Source organism: Empidonax traillii, unplaced genomic scaffold (assembly GCF_003031625.1).
Source record: "Empidonax traillii isolate 1590-97213 ecotype Southwest subspecies unplaced genomic scaffold, ASM303162v1 scaffold248:size1534464, whole genome shotgun sequence".
In the NCBI taxonomy this organism is placed as follows: domain Eukaryota; kingdom Metazoa; phylum Chordata; class Aves; order Passeriformes; family Tyrannidae; genus Empidonax; species Empidonax traillii.
Genome location: NW_020955441.1, coordinates 246,033 through 259,331, shown reverse-complemented (window position 1 = coordinate 259,331; position 13,299 = coordinate 246,033). Strand labels below are relative to the sequence as shown.

The 13,299-nt window shown below is 40.8% G+C and overlaps 2 protein-coding genes across 4 annotated transcripts in view; both read left to right on the top strand.

Annotated features, from left to right (window-relative positions):
* Positions 1-4,126, top strand: part of TRPM7 (transient receptor potential cation channel subfamily M member 7) — a 54,730-nt gene extending 50,604 nt beyond the window's left edge. The window contains exons 33-40 of the mRNA XM_027888965.1: positions 290-340; positions 429-494; positions 1,117-1,400; positions 1,724-1,806; positions 2,123-2,328; positions 3,348-3,399; positions 3,492-3,598; positions 3,893-4,126. Coding sequence (XP_027744766.1) covers positions 290-340; positions 429-494; positions 1,117-1,400; positions 1,724-1,806; positions 2,123-2,328; positions 3,348-3,399; positions 3,492-3,598; positions 3,893-4,023 — 980 coding nt within the window. The 3' untranslated portion in view covers positions 4,024-4,126. The remainder of the gene's footprint in view (positions 1-289; positions 341-428; positions 495-1,116; positions 1,401-1,723; positions 1,807-2,122; positions 2,329-3,347; positions 3,400-3,491; positions 3,599-3,892) is intronic.
* Positions 4,127-4,497: 371 nt separating this feature from the next.
* USP50 (ubiquitin specific peptidase 50) lies at positions 4,498-12,814 on the top strand. 3 transcript variants are annotated; one of them, XM_027888983.1, is made up of 8 exons: positions 4,498-4,601; positions 5,436-5,582; positions 8,675-8,870; positions 9,260-9,455; positions 10,056-10,244; positions 10,736-10,878; positions 11,789-11,921; positions 12,540-12,814. In XM_027888983.1, exons 3-8 carry the CDS (start codon positions 8,683-8,685, stop codon positions 12,702-12,704), a joined length of 1,014 nt encoding a protein of 337 aa, XP_027744784.1. In that variant the 5' UTR covers positions 4,498-4,601; positions 5,436-5,582; positions 8,675-8,682; the 3' UTR covers positions 12,705-12,814. The 3 variants fall into 3 exon arrangements, with proteins under 3 accessions (XP_027744784.1, XP_027744783.1, XP_027744782.1); XM_027888982.1 differs by lacking the exons at positions 4,498-4,601; positions 5,436-5,582 and adding an exon at positions 7,780-8,140; XM_027888981.1 differs by lacking the exons at positions 4,498-4,601; positions 5,436-5,582 and adding an exon at positions 7,793-8,140 and having other exon boundaries at positions 8,672-8,870.
* The last annotated feature ends 485 nt before the right edge of the window (positions 12,815-13,299 follow it).

Genomic DNA, 13,299 nt, shown 5'->3' with positions numbered 1-13,299 from the left:
GGAACTATCTGGGTCTTGTATAAGAATATATTTAATTACTGGTAATTTAGAATTTAATGGACACACACTACCGTGATTTTTATTTTTTTAACAAACAGCCTGTCATTAAGTACTACAATTTTTATTTCCTCCCCCTCCCCCAGTACTGAAGAACTAAGTGCAATACTTTATTTTCTGCACAGCAGATCTTTTGCTCTAATTACTTGGCAGGTGTTCTTTGCATGTGGTATTTTAGTACATAATACAGGTAGCAAGCAGTATCTTTCCCCCCCCCCCAATCTCTTTTCAGGCATTGCTTCTCCTTTCAAGCCTATCATGGATATCAATTACTATTACTCAGGTCAGTCACTCTTATGAACTAATGTTTGTATTTTTACTGACACTTATTAGATCCTTAAACTTCAACAAATGCTGTATTTTTCCTCCAGCTGTAGAAAGAAATAACTTGATGAGATTATCACAGAGCATTCCATTCACTCCTGTGCCTCCAAGAGGTAAGAATGTTATTTCTTGTTGCTGGTTCACTGTGGAAGAAAATAAAAGCAAACCTTATATAGACTCTAATTTGGTTCGATCATTCTAATACAGAGTTACCAAGACAAAGTTCACACTTGCTCACAGCAAGTGTGAAACTAAAGTCATAATAAACTAAAAGAAATTTAATCTCTGAGTTAGAACACTCAAAAATACTTATGAGTATGACACCTTTTCTAGGGCAACTCACTTGATTATGAAATCTAGATTTAATTATAGTTGTCCTTAGAAATGGTTATACAGTGATGGTAGTATTGCTAACAGTTTTATTACAAACAAATTTGAAAGGATTCCTTTAAGTTGTCTTGGCTTGTATAAAATATAAACAAACATTCAGTGTTTGAACAGTGTCATTAATAGTTCTAATTAGGAGGGCAAAGCTGCTGTAGAATTTTGTAGATGTGTGAAAAAGTTGGAGAGGGGTCTTCCTGCTGGGTAGTTAAAATTTTTTGTTACTTCAAGATGATGGTAATGATTTAATGTTGCAACGTGTGATAATCTAAAAGCCAATAGGTTTTCAGTGCTTTTCAATTTTCCCTTGACAAACTGAACGCCGCAGTTGCCTTTCGTGTCGTGACGCAGGTGAACCGGTCACTGTGTATCGCCTTGAAGAAAGCTCTCCCAGCATCTTGAACAACAGCATGTCTTCCTGGTCACAGCTGGGACTCTGTGCTAAAATTGAATTTTTAAGTAAAGAGGAGATGGGAGGAGGTCTGCGCCGAGCTCTTAAAGTAGTGTGCACGTGGTCAGAATACGATATCCTGAAATCAGGGCATCTTTATATCATCAAGTCTTTCCTTCCTGAAGTTGTCAATACTTGGTCAAGCATTTACAAGGAGGACACTGTGCTACACTTGTGCTTGAGAGTAAGTTTTATCTTTGTCAATTATTATACACAGACACACATCATACGTTAAACAGAAATCATTTTCCCATCCTAGAACTAGTATTTACCCATTACACAAAGATAAAAAATGGCTAGTCTGGGGCTCTGTATGAATCCAAAGGGTTAAAAACTCCACTCCAGGCTTACACAATCTAAGAGCTCCAACTCTTAAAACACAGAGACATAATTTAAAAAGCAAGTAATCTGTGCTCTCCTGGGGGAATGGACACTGCTCCCAGTGCCTGCTTGGCTCTTTGCTGTTCCCTGCTCTGCAGTGCAGCTAATGAGGGGTTTGACTTGCAGGAGATTCAGCAGCAGAGAGCGGCACAGAAGCTCACCTTTGCATTCAATCAAATGAAACCCAAATCCATCCCATACTCTCCAAGGTGAGTATTTGAACTGCCATTATGGTGCATGCTTTTGACACAGGAGGTTGTTAACAGATGCATCAACTATAATAAAGTACTGATATGTGGATATATGTCTTGAAATATTACTGTGAATGTGTTAGGCAGAAGTATCCTTGGCAGTATTTTCCATTGACAGTTACTGCACTGATTCTAACCCAGTGTAATACCTAAATGGCTTTGTACAATAGTTTATAATTATTTAAATTATTAATAAATCAAATAAAAATCTAATAGCAGGGATATATTTGTCACTTATTTTGGAAATATATTCATTAAGTATGTTCTTTCCTAGGTTCTTGGAAGTTTTCCTGTTATATTGCCACTCTGCTGGCCAGTGGTTTGCAGTTGAGGAGTGCATGACTGGAGAGTTTAGAAAATATAACAACAATAATGGTGATGAAATAATCCCAACTAACATGCTGGAGGAGGTCATGCTGGCTTTCAGCCACTGGACATATGAGTATACAAGAGGAGAATTGTTGGTACTAGATCTGCAAGGTAAGTTCCTTATTTTGAAATTGGGATTAGGGCCGAGAAATGTGTGTGGGGTTTTTCTCTTGATAGCATTTTGTTAAGAATTCGTAGGCCTGAAGTAAATTATAGCATTATTTAGTGCTTCTTGGCCTAATTAGTTTGAATCTGTGGTTTTGTTATTTAATCACAGAATCATTTAGATTGGAAAGGACCTCTGTTAACCCAGCACTGCCAAGTCACCACTAACCCATGTCCATCAGTGCCACACCTACACATTTTTTAAATCCCTCCAGGAATGGTAACTCCACCACTTCCCTGGGCAGCCTCTTCCAGTGCTTGGTGACCTTTTCAGTGAAGAAATTTTACCTCATATCTAAGCTAAACCTCCCCCTTGTGCAACCTGAGGCCATTTCCTCTTGTCCTATTGCTTGGGAGCAGCCCCCACCTGGCTACAACCTCCTTTCAGGGAGCTGTAGAGACTGATAAGGTCCCCCTGAGCCTCCTCTTCTCCAGGTTAAACAGCCCCAGCTCCCTCAGCTGCTCCTCACAGGACTTGTGCTCCAGACATTTCACGTGCTTTGTTGCTCTTAAAATAGCATTAAATCTTACAGCAACACAGAGAATAGAAATATGTACATATTTTCCTAATGAAATGTGCTTTAAAAAATTATTATTTTTTGGTGCATTTGTGTAGTGCCAATATAGTAAGCTGTATTTATTCTGAACTGTGTGCCAGATATTCTGGCTGTGGGAGCTATAGAGGGAAATTTTCTCTCAGGTGAAAACTCAAGTTAGGAATTGCAGGCAGATGTAAAAATAGGTGGATGAAATTTGAGAAGTACAAAGTGCTCATTTAGGAGCAATTTTGTAAGGGTAGAGAATCACAAATAGTTTGGTTTCTGTTTGTTGAGGATTCTTTTCTGCTTTTATTTTTGGGGAAGCTGAGAAGTCATAGCTAAGGATTCCATTGCTTTTCAATATTAATGCATTTATGTAATCAGGAGTGTGTCAGATTTAACTTTGTCTTCATGCTCTCTCTGAAGGTGTTGGTGAAAATTTGACAGATCCCTCTGTGATAAAAGCTGGAGAAAAAAGGTAAGGTTATAAAGAAAGACTTAAAGTATCATAAAATTTTTACTAGAGAGAGAACACATGCCACCAATGTTTATGTTCACTTTATTTCTAAGGTCTCATGACATGGTGTTTGGTCCGGCCAATTTGGGAGAGGATGCAATAAAAAACTTCAGAGCAAAGCACCACTGCAATTCCTGCTGCAGGAAACTCAAACTTCCTGGTAAGAGCTGCTGCATTTCTTCTTCTGAGACACTGATACCACGAGATGTTGTTTGGTACATAATGAAATAGTTAAGTCATGCTGTGGAGGTGGAATAAAAAATAAAGAGCAGCTTTGGAATTTGACTTTGGGTTTCTGATCACATGTATGATAAAAGCATCCCTTTTTTGACACTACATAACAAGGAATTCTTCTTTACATTTGCATACCCAATTCTTTGCTAGACTTTTATGCCCCACTGATTCTACTAGCTCAAGGAACAGTAATCATTGTGACTTCGTTCTGTTTGTACAGATCTGAAGAGGAATGATTACACACCTGACAAGATGATATTTCCTCAGGATGATTCCCCTGAACTGACAATTCAGCCTGGAAGCTGCACCAAAGAATCCGATTCGGCTGGTTCTATTCGTCTGATGCTCTAATGATGTGACCAAATCCATGGCTCCACTCAAACTTCATGGAACATCACAAAGTTGTCACTTACCTGTCCTTCAGTATAATTAAAAGAAAGACGTGTCAAAAGAAGGATTACTGTCTCATAAGTGGGATTTTGGCTGGTCCATAATCTAAGGACCTCACAACTTGTGATAACCATCTACAGAGCAGCGTGGCAGCTGATCATTTTAAAGGTGGAAATAATGAGAAGTATTTAAGATGTGTTTTTAAAGGGGCTTTTTAAACAGAAAGCTTTTTTTTTATTTTATCTTGGTTTAGTGGAAGATTTTCCTTCTGTAATCCTCTGGTGGGAAATATGCCTTCCACCAAAAGGATTTTGGTAGTTGATGTTTTAAGGTAAAGCATTTGTCTTTTTGGCATTTGTCTTACTGTCAATGAGCAAAACCAGGAGAAAGCACCTACCTCTGTAATGCCAGAGTATTCTTAGAGTGTTTTCGGAAGTGTTCCACTAATGTTTCCTCACCAGGTGTCTTTTAATCTGGCCTTTTGAAGAGGACAGAACCAAATGAGGTGTATATAGGATGCCAGCAGAATGAAGTTGAAGGTAGGAACTTGATCTGTTCCAAAAGAGAGAGAGAGTCTCCTGAATCAGGATTTCATGCAGCTTCATGACTGTAAAGCTGGGCTTGGTTGTTTTTGTTTTGTGGAATAGAGCCCTAATTGTGCATAATGAAATTTCTTGTTTTACACATTTCAATTTTATCAAGTCACTGTCAAATAGTAACAAAGCCATGATAGACTGGTATAATCATATTTAATAGAAGAATTAGTATGTGCTGGTCCAAATAAGTTGCCTTGTAAGAACACAAGTTGGAAGTGCTTTTCCTCGTCCGTAAGTAGTGACTGCTTCCGAAGCTCTGCCTTCCAAAGATCTCGTGAAACCAGTATATCGAAAGCGAATGTACACATAACTTGTAAATGTATTTAAAACTGTGTAGAAAACATCCTTAATGTTATGTTATTTGTGGTACTTACTTAAGAGAGACTAGGGTTGGATTAGCATTGTGTAAAGTACGGGAGATTGCAATGCACCTTCATGCCAATAAAATGTAATTTAACTGTCCCAAATATTGTTGAGCATTCAGCAAGAAAAAACTGTTGTCCAACTGAAGTTTCATGCTGCGATTTTATTTTTTTTTTTGTTACATAGGTACTAATTTGTAATTTTTAATTAAAAGGGCAGTATATAGCTCTATAAATTTTTTATTGAGTAGTGTATCTTATAGATACAGACCTAAGGCACGAACACAATAGCTGTTTAAATGGTGTTTTATGTTTGACGGGGAAAGGTAAAATGTTATAAGGATATAATACTGTATACATTTTGTATATCATTAAATCTTTAAAGAATCTAAAATAAATTTATTCTTGTTTACAGACTTCTGCTGTCCATCTCAGTCTGAAAGGTTATTTTGGTGAATTTAAGTAACTCATTATGTGGAAAAGTAGACTGTGCCATGCTGGATCAAGGCAGTTGTTCACCTTTGAGGTATCGCAACTTTGGCCAACTCCAGAAACTAGGGAGGTAAAAAGGTGAAAGCTGCCGTAGTAGACAAACACATGTGAAGGGATTAATGGGCAAATGAGACAAAAATAGCTCTACAGGGTTTAATTAGAAGCTGCTTCTTAGATGTCTGACTGTATCTCCTCCTGTTGCTGGGAGGGAACGGACAGGTATTCAAGGTGTATTTACACCTTCCTAATGCCAAGTAACAGCAACAGTTAGTCTGGATGTGTGACTGACTCTGCAAACTGAGAGAGATTTCTAGAGGAGCCTCTGTAATTTTGAAAATGCAGCCAAATTCATTGTATGAAATAGGAAAAACATTTGGAGAAAATTGCAAGTAAAAGTTGGGGAAGTTTTTGTTTCCTGACAAAGCCAGTTAGTTATTACAACCATGTTATTGGTCTTGAGGAGTTTTGAGTGTGACTAATTTCTTAGCAAAACAAACAGATGTGACTCTGTGTGATGGGTGTGAGTGACTGTGGGGAGTGTTGTGTCTGCTCAGAGTTGCAGTGACTCAGACCTGAAGCTTTTTCGAAACCAAAAGGAAAAAACATGGTTGGGAAATGCCTGGAAGCCTTGGAGTAGTTAACACTGCTCATATTCCTGTCCATCTCCCTGGCACGAGCACTGGCTTAACTCTGTTTGTCTTACAGCTGGAATTACATGAGAAGCGTTTGTCTAAATTGAGGGTGGGGGGAAATGTATAACTTTCAAAGTGATCTGCTCCACACTAGCAGAAAAAAGTAATGAATGTCAAGTATCCTTAGGGAAGGATTGGAAAAGTGTGGTGGCAAAGAAAAAAACAAGTTGGTTTGAAGAAGCAGCCTGACACTGTTTGGGTAGTGCCACATCCTGCTGGTGTTGGGCAGCAGGAGCATGAAATTTTATTTGTTTGAGAACATCAAGTGTCACTTCTCTGTTGAAACCTCCTCAGTCCGGGAGTGGTCTATGAATAGAGAGGAGTTGTGATCCTTTAGCGTTTAAATTTATTACCAGAGAGAAAGAAAGTAGAAACAGCACTGGAACTTCTGATACTATCCAAGAACAAAGTATTAGTGTATATTCTTAGAACGTGGTTTTTAAATACAGGAATATAATTCACACCTTCCCTAATGAAACTCTAAAATGCTTCAGTGACTTTCCTATTACAAGGGTATTTAAAGAGTATTTCTCACATAGGGAAGTAAGTAAGCTACATAATTTAAACTTTTAATTAATCCACCCAATTGAGCATTGTTGACTGCTTTCTTGCATTATTTAGGTGCTGAAACATTTCAGAGAAAACCAATCCCAAATATGTTGTGACAAAATACACAGCTCCTGGGGAGCTGGTTTTTTAGCTGCTGCTCAGCAGCTGGGTGATTTAAAAAAAAAAAAAAAAAGATTTGTTTTTTAAGCCTGTGACAGTGGTTTCCTGCACTTTAATTCTTTGTGTTTGCACCTCACTTAATGCCATAACACTTAACACTGCAGGACTTTGGAGAGAGGAAAAGACCACAAATAAAAAACTGGTAATAACAGTTCGTATGGAATGTTCCTTAAATACTGGTTGGAAAAAATATTTTTTTTACATGTAACAATGCTTCTCTAAAAAAATTCTGGATGATTTTTTTTTTTGCAATTAACGTTTTTCCTTGCAAGTAATGCATTTTGTGGTGAGAGTAATGGTAAGTTAATTCTCAGCCCCAGAACTTGCAGCACAGATGTGAATTTGTGTACTGTGTTATGTTAAGTTAGTGAAAGTCTTGATTCAGATTCCACAAAAAGTAGGAATCAGCATATCCAGTTCCATCTGCAAAAATGTAGACCAGATTTTGAGTAGTGTGTGTAGGGGGGGGGGGGTGTTGCTTTTGTGTCTCATTTTGCAGGTAACCAGTTTGGGAGATGAACAGCAGTGACAGCTGTCCCAAGAGTGTTGGGGGATGCCCTTTGCTTGAAGTTTAACAAGTAAGATAATTAGGGATTTTTTGAAATGATTTCCTGGGCCTCTTCTGAGAATACTTGTTACTTCCCAAATTGTATGTTAAATAGGAAAACCTTCTGCTCTTCTGTGTATTGAATTCAGAGGTGAACTACACTCTCTCATTAGCTAATTAAAAACCACTTCTCTGCCACTACCCTTTTTTTTTTTTACTTTTCCCCAGGAAAAATCTTCATAACATGAATAGACTTAATTGAGTGTGATGTTTTAAGGTAGTTGAATCTTTTTGTGGTCAGCAGCATCATCACTGCTCTTCCATCACAGCATATGAGCAAACACAGATAAACGTGGGTCAGGCTGAAGCTCCCTGCTCCGTGCAGTGGGTGCCCCTTCCCAAGGTTTCTGTTCTGGGTGGCACATTGGAAGGAGACAGAGGCAGGTTGGGCCAGGCACGTTCCCCTGCCTGAGGACCAACGTAACCAAGTGACATCACAAAGGGAATGGGGCAGGAATAGCTCGGGTGACAGGATGGAACACAGGACACAACACACGGCATTGCTTGGCTTGTTCTACAGAGATTGCTGCGGTTTCCAAGTTCTCTGTCCTGCCTCAGAATAGAGAATCAGCCTCTAAAAATTCAAGAACAGCAACACTGGTGAGCACCTCTGGGTGGTGTGGAGTCTGTGTTCAGCTTCTCTACCACCTGACTGGGGATGGGGGACAGTTCGGTCCAGGACAGACTCATGCAGCAAGAAAACAAACTTATTAGAATTTTCTTAACATAAGTAACATAGCAAAAATCTGAAGAACAACCTGTTATTAGTAGCATCTGGACTGCAACCTATGGTTTTAGAAAATAGATTAAGTACCACACTTCTGAGGAAATGAAATATAATATGCATTCGTTAGGATGAAGTGCTTAAGATAGCTATGTTGTTCAGTCCAAGACTGAATGGAATTCTAGGAATAGCTCTAAAACCTCAAGTATTTAAATAATAGCTCTTAATGATGCATCTTACCATCTTGGGAAGAGCTAAGTGTGGGAGATGGAGAGTCTTCACCACTGTATTAGCCCAATGAAAGTAAATGTGAAATGCCTCCTGAAGAGTCATTATAAAGAGCATAGTACAAAAAGCACTGTAGCATTTTAGATTTCCACTGCTGTGGATTTTTTTTTTTTTCCTAGTAGGTGGAAGGATGGCTTGGAAATGGAAGTATTCCCAGAAGGAAGAGATGGAGGACACGAGCAGCCATCACCCAGGGCTTACTGGGCTGCAGAACCTGGAAAACACGTGCTACATGAACGCGGTTCTGCAGTGCCTGTGCAGCCTGCCCCAGCTGGTGGAGTATTTCCTCTCGGGGAGGTGGAACACGGCCCTGCGCACGTGAGTCGCTTTGTTTCTCGCCTTGGCGCTGCCGTTTCCCTCCCAAAGGATCCGTGTCGCCGTGAGGAGGCAGCACCTCCCAGCAGTTATAGTCGGGTGCCACAAGCTGCTTTCCTTGTCCTTTGAGAGCCCGGCTTGTTCCCTTGCTGGGTCCCTTCAGCATTACACTTCTTTTGTCATGTCAGTGGTAGTACCTGTTACAGTCACTGCTGCCTCAGCCATGATTCCTACTACTGCCTGGGATTTGCAGAGTCCCCCAGACCCAATGCCAGGCTGTCAGAGCTGTGCTGTACCCACACGTTTTCTAAGTTTCTGTAGAGTGCTCCCCTTTGAAGGCTGAAACACCATTTTTTCATACTTTACCTAAAACTTACGTGTATTTTTCCAAGGGAGGTTGGCGAGTCTGCAACTGCCTTTAGCTGTTTGCTGTCCGATATGTGGCTTGGAGAGTTTGACTGTGTTTCCCCTGAGGCTTTTCATTCAGTCTTTGGGAAGCGGTACCCAGCATTTAGCAGGAGGACGCAGCATGACGCGCAGGAGTTTCTGATCTGTGTGCTGGATGAGCTCCACGAGGCTTTCAAGGAGGTAAGAGCCCAGCTGTGGTGTTTTGGGGACTGTAGCAATTCCCTCTGTGTTTCATGATTTAGCATTCCATGTAATAATTGCCTGTCCTCCTCTTCTGAACTCCATGATGGGGCCGCTAATAATTGCCTTTTTCTACCTTTGTTTCAGGCCCATTTACACACAATTATTAATTTGGTTCTTGTCTAATGCTGCATTGAATTGCATCTCCAGTTTAAATAACAATGCTGTCTAAAGCTTCATTGTCCTAACCTCTCCCTCTCCTTGCTCCTTCCACGCTCAGGGCTCTACTTTCTCACCTGCCTGAAATCTTCATCTGTGCACACCCTCACGTCTTTCTCCTCTTCAGATCCACTGATAAAGAGTGTTTTGAGCAGTTAAATCCTGTCAAATGTCCAGATTATTATATTTCTGTTAAATTTCTCTGTGAGGAAAGGAATTAAGCTTACTCTGCTTGTATGAAACATCAAGAAGATTTTAGAGCCAAGTTCTGTGACAAGACTAACAACTGACCTACCCAGGCAGTGGCAGCAACCATTAAAACCCAGTGAAGGCACTCAAACAGTTCCTTATCTGCATTTTGTTATTTTTTTTTCTGTATAGTCAGGCCGACACAGAACTGGTGCAGAAGCAAGAGGGAGTGGCAGTGGCACATCCATTATAACACAGTTGTTTGAGGGACAGCTCAGTTATGGTATCACATGTCTGAAGTGCAACACCATCACTGATAGACCTGAGAGCTTCACCGTCCTTTCGCTGCCCATCCCTTCTAGGAGAGTGTGCTCTCTGCAGGTACAGCTGCCAAGCATTCCTGCTGGTCTCTGCTTCAGGTGGGAAGAGGTGGCTTAGACTAAGGAGTGTTACTGAAAAGATGCAGGTTTTTAGTTACGTTGGGTTCCCTGGGAGCTTATGTGGATAGTCTTGGATCTGGTCCTTAAAGAAGTGGTGTTTCTTCACTGCTCTCAGGATCAGAGAGGCTGGTAGGGTTACAGGAGCAACTCTTGAGAGTTGCAGGGGATGAAGAACATCAGGATCGTTCAGTAGCAATCATGAAGGTTTCTTTCACTCACCCAAGTGTTTCCTCACCTGAGGGAGAAAGGAAGCCAAAGTTGGCTGCTTTGTCTTTTAAGAGTATTTGTAATGACAGTCTTGCTGCATCACACTTGCAGCTAAGAGAGCTCTGAAGTATGGCAAATTCATCTCTTACTTTGCTTAGGATCTTCAGGGCTGGAGGGAGATCAGTTTGACCGAGTGGTTTTGATTTCATTTTTTTCCTTTGACAGGAGTGTCTTGACTGCTTCTTTCAGCCAGACACGCTGACTCGGAACAACCAAATCCACTGCTACTGGTGTGGAACAAACCAAGATGCCACAGTAAAGGCCACCATAACCAGGGCACCACAGATCATTATTTTTCACCTAAAGAGGTACAGTCTGAATAGGGTAGGACATGGCCAGTTCCTGGGATTCGTGAGATGTGAAGGACAGTCACTTGCTCTTGCATAGAAGGAAAAAATCACTGCACACTAGTGTTTTTAGTACTTCTGATACCTGAAAGCTAAATGGGCAGTAACAGAAATACAGTTAGTGCAGTCAGACATCCCTGGGAATCAGAGTTCCTGTGGTCAGTGGGAGAGGTTGTGACTTGGGTTCTAAGTGCAGGACTGACACAGCGTGTTTTTCTTGTCATTACTGCAGCTGAGACACTATGCTTTGGTTTTATCCCTTAATTAAATCAGGCCTAAACAACTGGGTGATACTAAACAGAGGTGCATCAGTGTAAGAGCTCCTGGATTAGCAGACTTCACTAGCCACACGTGACCAGATGCTGAATTTACTCTTCAGGATTTTTTTCTAAACAACTTTCCACCTGTACAGAAAACTACTCTGGGATGATTTGGCTTCCCAGAACTATGTTATCTAAAGTCAGGATTTAATTTTCCATTCAGCATCTGCTTTTCTCAAATATGCTCAAAGAACTTGGGGTCTCCAACTGCAGCCCTTGGCCACATTGTAAATGCTTAGAAGTGTAGTTTGTAGTGACAGTCACAGAGGGAAGAGGGATGGAGCCTGGCACAAGACAAGAGCTGACAGTGGCAGTGCAGTCCAGTCCAAAATGTTTAGGACACAGTGAGAGCAATGCTGGACATCTCTTATGGGTTTAGTGTACTTTCTGTCAGTATACTGTAAACCACAACTTTAACAGAGACCTTTCTCTTTCAAACGCTGGGTAGTCAGTTGCTGGTTTTCCCTTCCCCTAGGAAAGTCAGTTAAGCAACTGCCACAATACAAAAATAAGTCGAGGGTTATTTAAAATTATTCAAAATTTCATTTTAGGTTTGCCTGGCAGGACAAGCACAGAAGGAAACTCTCAACCACTGTGGGCTATCCTTTACACAATCTGGATCTCTCTCCCTACAGCTCCGCGTTTTTCTACAACAATGAAGAGTACAGCTTGCATGCTGTCGTGGTAAGCTTTGCCTTTCCTGCTTTTCGTTGGAATGCTCTGCCTCATGGAACAGACAAAGCATGTGTTAGTTTGGACTTTATGTATCCTGATTTATATTTTAGTGTATGGCTTTTTGTATACTTTTGTTTTACCTGCCATGGACATAATCCAATAACAGTATGTAAACCAAGGTGAGAGAAGTTGTCGTTTCCAATTGTCTTCCCCAACATCCCCATTTTAAAAGCATGCACTCCTGACACATAATGCCTGTTTTGAGCCTCCTCAGAATAAACTCACAGGCTGATCCTGCATGAATCCTGTTTATAAATAAGGACTAGATGGTCTCTTTTTCTCCATTGCTCACAGCAAGTGGGGCCCTCTTATAGTGACCCAAATCAGGGCTAATAGTTGGGTTGCGAATGTAAAATTGCAAAATAGAGAAGCATAATGATAATCCATTTGCTCTGTTTTAAAGTATTTATTTGAATTAACATTCCTTGCTGTAGGCCAGTGGGGGCTAGAACCCTGTCTCCCAACTCTTCCAAGTGCAAACAAAAAATAGAATTGGCAATTCTTCGTTTTGCCTGCGAGGGGACAGAGCGAGACTCTGGTTTTAACAGACAGTGTTGTTTGTTACAGAACCACTCTGGTGATATAGATTATGGCCACTACACAGCATTCTGCAAGCACTCGACCACCAAACACTGGTACAGCTTTGATGATGTCCAGGTCACCAAGATCCCAGATTCTGCAGTGCAGACTGACACAGCTTACCTCCTCTTCTACACCTGTAAAGGCTATTGAGAATCTGCTGGCCCTTGGAAACCAACAGTGAGTAGGGCAGCAACTCAAATTCATCAGCAGCACTAGCCAAGTTCTCTTTCATCAATAAACTAGAGCATTTGCATTTCTGATCATCTGCTGTGGTCTTTCAACAAGTAATTCCTAGAGACGACAGTTACAGCCCCTGAGCCTGTAAAGGAAAGTGCTCCATTTACACAAGGTCTGATGTTGTGTTCCATGACAACCCTCAAAACAACACAGATGTTGAGCGTGCAGATGCACTTACCTGAAGATTCCTGGTTTTCTGCTGGTGAAGAACATTATGTTGTTTTAAGCTGCCTTTCAGGAACTGACAGTAGGATGCCAGGGAGAAAGCACAGAATGAGAGCACGGAGGGTGTGAAGAGAGCAGAGGATGAAGCGAGCAGTAATATATAAGAAAAAAAAAGACATTTTTCTACTAATGTTGTTTTTGTTCCTCTAGCACTGCAAACTTGTTTGCAGCTTCCAGGCTTCTGGAAAATAATCGATTCTGGTCTTAATTCCCCCAGCAGGACACACAAAAACAGGTAAAAGGTCAAAATGATGCCAGGTCTCTGGATGTCAACTTAATCAGC